The sequence below is a fragment of the Bactrocera oleae genome, chromosome 2 (genome assembly GCF_042242935.1).
Source record: "Bactrocera oleae isolate idBacOlea1 chromosome 2, idBacOlea1, whole genome shotgun sequence".
NCBI lineage: Eukaryota > Metazoa > Arthropoda > Insecta > Diptera > Tephritidae > Bactrocera > Bactrocera oleae.
This window is the reverse complement of record NC_091536.1, coordinates 37,277,209-37,290,449: the sequence shown is the minus strand read 5'-3', so window position 1 is coordinate 37,290,449 and position 13,241 is coordinate 37,277,209. Positions and strand designations below refer to the sequence as shown.

At 35.1% G+C, this 13,241-nt stretch overlaps 1 protein-coding gene across 2 annotated transcripts in view; it reads left to right on the top strand.

The window, feature by feature from the left end:
- Positions 1–13,241, top strand: part of nvd (cholesterol 7-desaturase nvd) — a 410,950-nt gene that overhangs the window by 244,158 nt on the left and 153,551 nt on the right. For both annotated transcript variants that reach the window (XM_070112982.1, XM_070112983.1), the window contains exon 4: positions 3,839–4,018. In XM_070112982.1, the coding sequence (XP_069969083.1) occupies positions 3,839–4,018 (180 nt within the window). The remainder of the gene's footprint in view (positions 1–3,838; positions 4,019–13,241) is intronic.

Below are 13,241 nucleotides of genomic sequence, written 5' to 3'. Positions count from 1 at the left end.
TTAGTAGTAATATTTGCAGCTTGTAATTTTTCAATTAACATGTTAATGAGCCTATCTTTGTTTTTTCGATTTGATAAGGATTTTTCTTGAGTAACAGGTACAACTATTGTTTGATCGAAACAGACTTCATACGTTTTTGAAAGTGCAGCAGTTCTTCTCTGCTGCTCCATAGCTTTTACGTTCTTACTGTAGTCTGAATATCCTCCAAATACAACAATTATGGAACTGTAATGCCTTTGTGAATAATTTATGTATTTATCAAAAATAATAGAAAAAGTATCTTCTCTGCTCCATACAACATGATGAAGAAGAAATCCGCCATCAATAATGAACGTCACATTATTTTCATTGAGAACAAAATCAATTGGGCTCATATTGTCATACAATGACGATTTTGTCGTTTTTCTCATGCCATCATTATCAAATAGAGATACGGACTCAATTCATATTGAAGATATTCTTCAAGATTACTTTCAAATTGTTTGCTGACAGTAATTCTTTGGAAGAGTAATAATGGATCCACTGCAACTTTACAATCATTTATTTTTACAGATTTGTTAACACTGGAAAGCGGCATTACTTTTTCGGAACGTTTCAACTTTATTTCATTAAATGATAAGCCGGTGATCTTCTTCATAGACTCTAATCCAATTTCGTAAGATCTGTGGCAGTTAATTTGCTCATTTCCAACAATTCCAGAAGCTATCGATATTAACTGCGTAGTATTTGGAAAAGGGTCATGGAGTTTAAACCAATCAAATAGTATATTTACGTCAGCATTGTCTTTTTTCACTCTTGAGTCTCTGGAATCTACGTGTTGCTCAGTCGACTCCAAGGAGATATTACAGAACTTCTCCATTTCCTCACAAATAGTATTTGTGGCGTACATAGCATATACCCATTTACACAAAACACGTTCTTTCGTACTTCGACCACGAGATACTCCTCCTTCGGTATTCATGGATTTCATGAGACTTTGTTCGATGACCATATCTGTCCATGTACCTAAATTATATTTTTCTGTTCGTTTCACCGTGAAAAATCCATTTCTGAAATTCTCATAAGTTTGCTCATTCATAGTTTCATCCAGTTTGAGCATATCTTGCAGATACAGGTGGGCTGATTTTGCATATAAGAAGTGAACAAAATCAAGTGCTATTGTAACCATTTCGAAATATTGCACCCAGAATTGTGCTGTTGGACCTCGAGCTTTCAAATCATCCAGTTTGTCCAGAAATGTTGAAAGAAAAATGTTTGACTTATCCATACATTCTTTTACGTTTGTGTAGGATACATCTCGAGAAGTGATTTGCTGTATTAACTCACCCAAGGTACCATCTTCAATCTTCATGTCTTCAAAAATGATCTTTGATAATGCAAGTCGTACCAATATATGGCCTCTGAAGCTTCTTGAGTAAGCGTGGCCGCTCAGCATCTTGTCAACAGAATTCGGTGCGTATATTTTATTACCAAGAGCTTCCTTAAGGCCACTTCCGTCCATTATGTATCCTATGCTTCCAAGAAAAGACATGAGCATATGGAATCCTCCTAATTTCACAACGACTTTACACAAGTTTGAGCTTGAATCTGACGCAGCTACCATTTCACGTGCTTTATAGTAGAGAGGTTGATCAAAAGTAATTACACACGTTTTTTGTCCGTGTGACTTGGCAATCTCGAGAGCGCAAACTAAAGTTGTGTAAATTGTGTTTACATTACTGGCAGGATGATCGATAAAAGAAAGAAACATAACCTGAGATGTTGAAAAATTCATTTCATTTTTAGTGAGCTGCTCAAGATAACCGTTCCACCCTGGCAACGATGCAATATCCCTCCATTTTCCGTATAACTACAAAAAATCAGTTCCGTTGATTGTTTTTTTTGTTAGTGCTCGACTGTCATGCAGATTTTCAACTTGAACTTTACTGTATCCAGGTACGACTGGTTTATCGTAAACTTGTAAAGATACATGTGATATGGCTGCCAACTCTTTCGCTTTTGGTTTGGTTGTATATTTTTGTATCCGTTCATCGTAGAGAACAGCATTTTTTGGAGTTACTATCTTAATAATCCCCATAACATGAAGAGTATTGTTACCATCAAGAGTCTGGACATTTATATCGGCATTGTCTCCAACATATTGTACAAGTGCACCTGACTCTGATGATAAAATACGAGGCTGTGGGTGATAAACTGCTGAAACTTCATACTGTACTGTATTACTATAAGAAGCTGCAAATCCCAAACTAGATAAAATATCCACTACTCTTTTAGATCCATATCTTCTGTGAAGAAATACAGAAAGGCTTAAAAGTAACTGTGATGAAAAAGAACATTCCCGTATGGCAGCCATAATTGCATGGCTTATTGAAGTACATTTTGTTTTTAAATGATCAATTTGTCCTTTCCTGTCTTTGAAGATGACTTCTTCTAAGAAATGCAATAAAGTTTTTGGAATTTCTTGATTAACATTATCCAACATTTTACTAGGAGGTGGATAAGATTTAGTTTCAACTATAGATGTTCGGATATCTTTTCTAATAATTGCTGCTGCCGCTTCTACAATTCTTAGCCTTTCTGCTTCAGGATCTATAAAAATTTACAAATATTTATAATCATTGATTTATCGATAGTTCATCAACTATATATGGCGCGTTTTTGACCGGAGGCACCGGTTGACTTGAAGTGATGCCGTGACCGCGCGCTCTCCGCCCTCTATCTCGAAAACGGTTCACCGTATGAAAAATTTTTTGAAACAAAATTTGTAGAGAATTTTTTTATTCTACAATTTTGATAATTAATACCAATAGCAAAAAACTCATAGGAAATGAGATATTTACAAAAAAAGCGCAAAAAACCGATTGCGACCGAGTTGCGTACACCCTACCATATGTAGGTTTTGAGACAACTTTTAGGGTGTCAATATATAAGTATTTACAGACTTACAGCTGGGTATCTCGAATTCCGAGATTCTTACCTAATTTAAGCTTAAATGACTGGACTAGAAGCGATTGAACAACATGGTGCTACAGAATACGATAGTTTTGTTCACATAACGATTGTTTGTATCACCTAAAATGAATCCAGATAGATATAGAGTTGTATAAATATCATTGATCAGGATGACGCTCTTGCACTTCTCTCTTAATTATCTCTGCGATAATTCACTAAATAACCAAGATGATAGGGAATGAGCGTGACATTGCGCACCTTTAGGTAATCTCCTATAGCTCAGGAACTATTCAATCATTTACTCATTTCTATGTTATTGAGGAAAATATGTGAAATTGGATTACAACCACAACTACTTCTCATTTTTATAATATACAAATCAAAGATCTATGAAGTTATCAGAATAAAACTTTGCACAAACATGCCCTGTAACTGTGTGTACCCCAATGCATATGGCTGATTTTTTTTTTACCGAAGATATAGGTCAATCTTTGAGTTCTATTATTAAAATTCGGAAAGAGTATTTAGCTTATGTACTTGTATATATTGGCCAATCTTTGAGGTTTCTGATTGAAATTCAGAAAGCCTCTATTTCTAGTAACGATATGTCGTGATACAAAAATTGTATAAAATCGGGAAGAATTTAATACTTCCGGTTGGTTTATATTGTATATATATACATAATTTCGCAGTTAAAATACGGATAACGAATGTCATTTTCATGGCATAATATATATAAACCAGAGAACTTTTTTTAATGAGTAGTCAGATCTGCCATTAAAATTGTAATTGCATATGATCAGAAACCGAGGACGAGATGTTTGAAAATACTTTTATTTTTTATGTTGGAATACATGAAAACTAAATTTATAAATTGAAATTTCAGATCGTAAGGGAATAAAAGTTCGAAGATGGATATGCCGTGAATTAAACGACAATATTTTCATCTGGTATCATTCGGAACAAAAAAAGATCCAATGGGAGCTGCCTGTAATTACTTCAATCGAAAACAAGGATTTAATTTTCCACGGCAGTAATGAGTTTTACGTTGATTGTCATATTCAAGGTAAGAGCAAAAGGGTATTGTTGACTTTTATACAGATGTTATGTTGCATTAGAGCAAAAAGCACACAAAAATTATTTTTTTGTTATGTATTTTTAGTTAATAACAAGATACGACGTTAACTTGGGTTGCACTGAAGCTATAATACCTATTTTTCTAGCATAAAAGGGTATAAAAAGATAGTTATCTTGCCCTTGATCGGTCAATGACAGCTATATGCTATTGTAGTCTGGTCTGAACAATATGTTATATTTCTTCGGAGATTGTCGCGATAATAATTTGTGCCAAATTTCGTCAAGAAACCTTGTCAAATTAAAATTTTTTCATACAAGGACTTGAGTTTGATCGGTCAGTTTTTATGGCAGCTATATGCTATAGTTGTCCAATATCGGCGGTTCTAACGTGTGTAAAATTGCTGATCGATATCTCAAAAACTTAAGGATTATTTCGCGTGTATACAGACGGAAAGACAGATGGATATGACTACACCGACTCAGCTCATCGCGCTGATCGTTTATATATTATATTATATATATTTACTTTATAGGATTGTGGAAAACTTAATATACAAAAAACGATTTTTCTTTCATTATAAGGTCTACTGTGGCGTCTATTTTTTAAAGAAGGGAGAATCTTCAAAAAGATACTACCACTAGTGACAGCTTGCACGCCGTCCGGTCCATATGTCGAACTCGCGCAGCGGTACTCCTCGGTATCAACCCCTCAAACTCCGTCAGCTTTCCATCTTCCTTGCGGAACTACCGTTAAGTATTGTTTCGCAAGGTCAGCTTAGCCTATTGGCTCTTGCATCGCATTACCGAACTGTCAGCTGCATTTATTACATCCAACTACTACTAACTATTGGTTATAGTTTTACTAGCTCTAACTCTTTAGAGCGAAACGGCTCCTCTTCCCGCATGTGCTGTGTTGTAAAAAGTGTTCTTACAACATTTTTTCAGAAAAAATTAACAGGTTGGCGCTTGTAATTAAGGACCTCGAATCTTGCATTATGTTGTACAGGCAGTTTTGTCTGTTGATTTGGGTGTTCTAATTCGAGTATATTTTCATTCAACGGGAGCTTAAATAAGTATTCATCAATGGTGTCTTCTTTCCACTCTTTAGCCTATACCTTTTTTACACTCGCTCATCTTCCTTGTCTTGCTCCTGTATCCTGTGTTTAGCAGAACAATATCCAGTAGAATGAAGACTTTGAATAATGCCTGCCCTTGCTGGATTGTACTTCTGCTTCTTCTGCCCCTGCGTTGAAGTCACCTACTGTAAATTATATTTGCAGAAATGAGCTCAGCAAATTTTCACGCTTGTGTAGAAAGATTTCTGCGTCAATGGTGCATCTTGCATACTTTTATCATCAACAAGCCCAAATTGCTTCTTTTTTTGTGTTATCAGAAACCCACGTATCAAAGCTGGAGATTTTGTATTGTTCACATTTTATTACGACATCTATTGTTTTTTCGTAAACGGTTTCCGTTAAGAGTACTTGTGTGGCCTCGCAGTGGGGTAAGTTAATTTGTAATATTTTCATTAGTTCTTTTCATTACTACATTCAAATACTGCATAAATTTGTATAGCACCCAGCCAATCTAATTTTTTTGAGCGCCTAACAGTTGTACTAGGAGACTTATTTCCGCCTTTTGTTATTCTGCAAATGATTTTTATGCATGTTTTATTAAACAAAAAGAGATTCGGCTTTTTGATTTGCGAGCGAATGGGCTCGGCTATATCCCCTTCGTTGTGATTTCGTCCAAGTCACGAAATTCGACAGTTAGCTCATGAGTCACAGCTCTTATCTGCTCCTGGCCTCCTAATACCCTATATATTTCGTATTCCTGTGTTTTCTCCAAGCTGTTCAAGGTTTCCATCTTTTTTAAACGCTCTCAGTAGTTTGTGCTTTAACTAGAGCACCCGGTCGCGGCCGCTGTGGTGGCTTGGCGTTTTTTTTTTTTTCTTCGCTTTCTTTTGTTTTGGGTTTTGTGCTTTACTATAACCTAAGTCTCATCTCTTGGTGTTTCCTTCTTTCTTTGGCATCCCGTACACCATGAACATCTTTTGGTTCATTTTAGTGGGGTATTTCGACTCGCTTGCCTGTTATCACATAACCTTTTCTGTGTTGCTTCTACAGCACTCAGTAAGACCTAATTTTGTGAACTGGCGTTCTTGAGCTTTGTACTTCTTTGTACAGATTACAGCTTCACGATACCGTTAAGGAGTTCCCTCAAGGGGTAATTTATAGAGCGCTGAGGTAAACTCATCATATTTATTAGTTTCTTTATGTTTCTCCAAATTCGAGCATATGACATCGCACAATTTCATCTTTTCCCAACAGTGGTGGAATAGATCGTGCTCGTATGTGTTTTTCAGCAGTCGTTTTCTCTGGCGGTCGAGCTAATTTCCGTGCTCGCCTTAACGGATCAATTTCTGCGCATCTGCTCATCAATTTTATCCGAGGCATTGGCCACGTGGTCCACAATTGCAACATTGCAGTCGTTGGATATCGACGGCCGGAAGCCTGCTTGCTCACACCCCAAAACCGCCGGCATTGTGATTTACACTTCATAACTTTAAAATTATATCATGTGTTCTATTTTTCCGGGATCCCACTGGTACCATTTTATATCTACTAGAAGGTGATAACCGTTCATTAAATGAGTTGTGTTTAGAATCGTTGTCCGTGTAAAGCTTAAAAATGGTTCGGATTCCCATTTTCTCAGCACCTGGTACTAAATTTCTATTGAGAATATCTATGTAATCATACTGGTTGATAATATCCTCTATAAAAATCAAATTACCGATTCAGTGGGCTGAACAGCCTCACACCATCATACATCCTCCTCCATGTTTGACAGTCGCACTCAAATTAGCTATACCCCTCTCTTTATTTGGTTTTCTCCACACCGTTTGTTCGCCTTTTGACGCAAATATGTTGAGCATTAACTCATCCGTAAAAAAAAAGCAACATGCATTAACTAAAAAACGAATGGTTTACAATCAAATTATGGTATATTATCAACTAATGTATTTTATGGGACGTAGACTTAGTTTTATAACTACCTTTTTCTCGTCCGATAAATTAATATTAAGGAAAGAAATCCATTAGTGTTATTATAATATCCCACATTTTTACCAACATAAATGGTTTCAATATGTGAAGATCTGGACTGGATTCATTAACTTTTGACCTTACTCAAGTATACTGCATCAATTGGTGTGTTGCTTCAGGATCATCCATTTTTTCGATTCAATCGATTTAAAACAGAGTGGCATACTGAATAGAGGAGTGTTTGTGCAAAGGCACCAAAAACATCCGTATGCCTTCACAATTAAAAAAAATTCGGTGAGTGTAGTTTTAGGTGCATTTATAGCACGAGCAAGCGTTGTTTCCTTCATTAAAAGTACGAGTTTTCGAGATGCAGATAGAAATAATGTTAATTTCACTATAAGAATAAACTGAACTTGACTTAATGAGAATAAAATAAGCCGAGTTCTTTTTGTCCCTACACTGTGATGTTTGCTGGTTGAGAAGTGACAACGGAAGACACCTGGCGTGAATAACTGATTGGTTGATAGAACTATACATGAACATCATAGTATATGTATTACAATTATTGTATTTGATTGCCATCTTATGGATCTGTGGATGCAACAGAATAATATAAAGATCGCGCTAAATCGTGAAAAATCAAAACAAAAAATTTGGACCAAAAAATAAAAAGAAGTAATATTTAAGCTGAACCACCCTTAACATTTAGGTATGAAAAATAGATGTTGGCCAATTCTCAGACCTACCCCATAACAAATTTCATTAAAATCGGTCCAGCCTATTCGAAGGATTTTGGCCACAAACACCATGACCCAAGCATTTTATGTATTAAATATGTTATTTAATAATTTTAATTGTTATTTCATTTGACGAATGACAGGCAATGTTTGACGAAAATCCCCTGACAGTAAGCTGTTGATTACTACGTAAATCTTGCATTGTTTGATTAAATACTTCAAGAAAAACTTTTGCCTTAGCAGAATTTCTCGAAATATTGCAAGTTTGAGTTTCAATCACCTGTACATTCAATGGCAATTTTAATGCAAAGTGTCCGGTCTGACCATCTTATAATAATGTAGCAGCGATTCCCGAAGATGCAAGTGCCAATGCAATTTTCTGTTCCTATCGTCTAGTCGCTAAAACCAATTATATGAAGAACGTTTTGTCTCTACCACCAACTGCATCCAAGAAATATAATCCTCCTGCATTATTGGAAACGGGTTATATGATTATGTCATATACATGTTTTTGCTGAATATTTAATTTGGTTATATTCGATTGTACAAATAAACGCAAATCATTAGCATTGAATTCCTGCTCACGTTGCAATTTACGATCAAACAAATCATGCATCTCACGATTTGGTACGGTCATACCCAATTGTGCTAATCGTACAATCGTAGGACACATATCTTCAATTATTATCAAAGATTCGTAGTACATTTCCAAGGTAATCAACAAATCAGGATTTCTTGCTTCGAAAGCAATACTGAGGCACTTCAGAATATAGCAAATGTATTAGTTTCGCATAAGCGTGCTGCTCTTTCCAATATATTTGCTTCACTGAAAGAAACACGTTGGCCATCAAGATGCACAGCCAAGTGAACAACCACAGGATGTCTGTTGAGTCAAGCGACGTCATAAATGCTGAAACTATAAATTGTAATAGTAAGGATTTGAACTGAAATTATAAAGTTTTTAGTTTATATAAAATAATTACCGTAATAATACTAGGTAAAATATTAACCTTAATCTCTTACCATAATTTAATCTTTTACCATAATTTAACGAAAATAATTATACTGTCTGCCAATCAGCGTTGAAGGATCATGATCTTGTCAAGGTGGCCGGTGTTGCTTCAAGCAACTTTTCGAAACTAAAATAAAATATATGTTAAAAATTATTTTTAAAAAATAAAGAATAATTGAATAATATTGGAATGAGTTTTAAATTATTATTATACTTACAAGTATTACAAAACACATTATCTATTACAATAATATTTTACAATGAATTAACGAAGCTGTTGAAATATACTTATACCTACCCCTTTTCTAATACGTACTTACCACTAGTTTAAGCCGTTAGGTTAAGGTTTAGGCTAATTTATAATATACGTAAAATAAAGAATTCTATTGTAAGAAAACGACACTCGCGAACGCACATCTTTTTGCTAAGCGGATCTTTTAATTTTCGCCTAGGCACAGGCAATTGGCACTTTTTTATTTAAGTTGCGCATCCCAACATTTTATTTTATCTCAATAAAGCTTGATAAGTCCTGGTTACGAATTTTACTGGTTGCAGTTTTGCCATTATCACTAAGTTATCGATTTGATCTGGAGTTATTTTATGTACCTACCAAATTACAGTAGTATATGTGCGTGCGGCAATCCCCTATTTTTTGCAATCATTTCTTTAGCCCCCATATTAGTATTACCCAAACTACCATATACTACATTTCTTGATTTTCGTTATTCCAACAAACTTTATGGCACCGAAGAATTAAAAATCTGTATATAAGGTATATGTGGGCGTATGTAAGTATTGAAGCGATTTTATCAGAGTTTGAAGTCAAGAGCACACTATTATCAGAAGAAATTCACACTCACCACAGATGCCCCTTTTCACTGTAATACTCGTACGAAATTACGCTTTTGTGCCTTAATTTGGAGCGTAGTTATAGCACTTTATTTGTTTTCTCTTAACGGCACTTTGTGGGCGTGGCAATGGTTCGAATGCACTCAAAATTCAACTCGTCTCGTCATTCTGATCATATATACTTATATACTCGTATAACTCTTTATCTATCCCGAGTTATAGGTGTGTTACAAACAACTATTAGATGAACAAAACTGTAGCAACATGTTGCGAGATTATAATAATGTATTTCTTTTTACTAGACTTTATATAAACTGTTAATCTAAGCCATAAATTATGCTACAAAATCTATATTTGATTCAGAAGGTCACAGTGACGAAGGTCATCTGCGGTTAATAATTGTTTTTAGTGAAAGTGACTTCGCATTCCAATGAAATTTTATTTTTAAACAACTAATCGACAAATAATTTTAAAATGGGTGAAATATGGCTAAAAACTGTCTCATAATTTTAATTTCGATCAAATTCTTTCATTTAACAACATAAAAATTAAACAATGATCTAGGTACAAGAATAAAACTTAGTAAAAATAGTATTCTTAAGGTGCGAAAGCTCATCTGAAAATAGTAAATCTGACCTTTCCTTTCCAACCTCTGAATAAAATCAAATATGAATATGAATAACTTTATATCGAAAATATCGGTTTAATATGAGATATCTTAATGAATTGAAGGTAATATTTTCCTGATAATAATTTACCGTAATGCAATATTTGTTAAAAGGTAACTTAACAAAATTAATGAGCACTGGTGACAATGTGATTCCCGTTTGGTTATCTAGAACTTTGACTCTGCTTGATATATCCGTTAATATGTAAGCTATTATGTATTATATAATGGGATTTGGTGATTGTGTTGTTTTAAAAATAATGTGGTTTGGCACCTTAAATTTATGAAATCATAAGGACCGTTTTGATTGCTTAACTGCAAAATATTTCCCTGTCTTTGGTCCAAGAGTATATAATGTGGGGCTTTTATAGTGCATCTATGCATTAATTAGACTAACTTTGATGTTAAAATTATATATAAAAAGTTAAAATTTTATATTTCAAACAAGAAAAAACGTAAACATGTACTAAATCGGCAAACGTAATCGGTCAGCGGTGTGCATCCAACGATAAAAGTTCTTTGGCAAACAAAAGCAAGCAGGATTACGCACAAACATGTCAGCACAAATGATTCGTGGTACAAAGTGCATTGATCTCTTTAACGAGCTCTCAATTGCACAAGTACATAAATATATACCTACAAGTCCACGCATTAGGGTGTACCTACATACCCTTACATAAGGACATAAAAACGATATATAATTAAAAGTACGATTGTTAATAAATTTAAAAAAAATCCGACCGGTAACTAGATCCGCGTATTTAAGATACTTAATTCGAATTAAAAACTCTTATTAACTCAAAAGTAATAGTTACATATATACGGAATTTAAAATTAGTTTGTCGGAAATAAAACAACAACTCTATTTACTTAAAAGAGTTTCATTCACACATTCATATATACGAGCATATAACTTGAATTCCATCGGTCGACACTGAGAAATTTTAAATTTATTTCAATATATTTTCTAAATGAGCTCAGATTCAAAAGAATCCAAAACAACACAGTCTCTAAAAGTACCGAAAATGATTTCTGAAGAAAAGAGTCCATGTACACCTGCAGAAGCTACACGCTCAAAGCAAGGTGGTACAAAACAAAAAAGGGGAAAGATATTTCATACACCAAATTTAGTGAGAGTGGCAGTCTAATACGCTACTGCACTCGATTTTCATCTTCGCCGATTCAGGACAATTCTGAATCGATATAAGAGATCAAAAAAGACAATTTCAGCAACTTCCGGACACGTCTCCAAGCTGCATATGACGCAATAGTAGAATCTGACGACTCAGATCTACCTGAAAATTTTAAATCCTCGGCTTACGCCAAGTACGAAAACTGCTTAGACCAGTTTGAAAAGCAATGATTTCGGATCAATTAAAATTAATTATAGCAATTGCACCTACTCCACATCCGAGAGTAAAGCTGCCACAAATTCAATGTCAAAAGTAAAATTCAGGCATCCATCTCAAGGTGCCCGCATGTGACACAGAAATCTTTCATGGGGGTTATGAACAATGGCCGCCCTTCCGGGAGATGTTTACAACCGTTTACATAAACCACCCAAAATTATCAAATGCACAAAAATTGTATCACTTCGATACAAAACGAAAGGTCAAGCAGGTGTAATAGTCAAACAGTTCGCACTAAATGACGATAATTTCAATTTGGCATGGGAAGCTCTAAAATCTAGATATGAAAATGAAAGAATATTGGTCGATAAACAAGTAACGACACTAATAAACTGGCCAAAAATTCAAAAAGAAACAAGTGAAGAATTGGTTGAAGTACTATCCACTGTTTCAAATTGTTTGTCGGTTCTAACGACACAAAATATTCCCACAGACAGCTGGGACCCAATACTGGTAAATATATGCACCGCCGGTTTACTAGAAAAAGCGTTACTTTTGTGGGAGCAATCGCTCTCATCTCGAAAAAAATGCCTAACGTGGCAACAGATGAAAGACTTTTTAATAACCTAATACGAAATCGCAGAAAAGATAGATAATAATGGTCAGAAAGAAAACCGTTCAACACGACCTACATAGAAGCCCAAGCCTGTAGCAACAACAACTTAAAAGAAGCTTCTTCAGAAATCAAACATTCACACCCGAACAGTACAAACAAACGTCATGCGAACTACTTGTATGTACAGGGGGACATAAGCTCAAATCTTGCGAAAAATTCAAAAAAATTAATATTACCGATCGAAACAATTTTGTAAGAACAGAAAGACAAACTGCCTGTCACATGCGCATACACTTAAAGAGTGCGAAAGCAAATTTAATTGCGCTTATTGTCATAAACGACATCATTCTATGCTTCATTATAACACTTTTTCCAGCTCACCCCCAAACAGCGCAAATATGAAAAGAGCCACTGGTTTAGTTGCAACAGCAAATCCCGAAGTGCGAAATCCCGAAAATTGCCAAGAAGGACCATGCTGCTCAAAGACACTAAAAACCCAAACGCTACACAGTGAAAAGTAGAGTACTACTACCCACAGCAGTTGTCTCCATCGAACACCTGTTTACGCTTGGGGCCTTAATAGACCAAGGATCACAACGATCATTTATAGCGGCAAAAAATATGCTACAACGGCCCACAAAATTAGCCAATTTTAAAATCACGATAATTGGCGGAAAAGTAGTCCAAAACTCAAACAAAATTTGCTCCATTACCCTAATTTTCCCCAAAGCGAATAAGCGCATTTAACCAGAAGCTATTGTCTTACCTCAACTAACAAATATGCTTCCAAGCTATCACATAAATAGCAAGCAAATGGTTTCACACCTAAAGCTATCTGATCTCAACTGCAATATTCCCGCTCAAATAAATCTTCTATTAGGCAGCGATCTCACACCACAGATAATACTCGAAGGTATTGAGAAAATTTCAAACACACT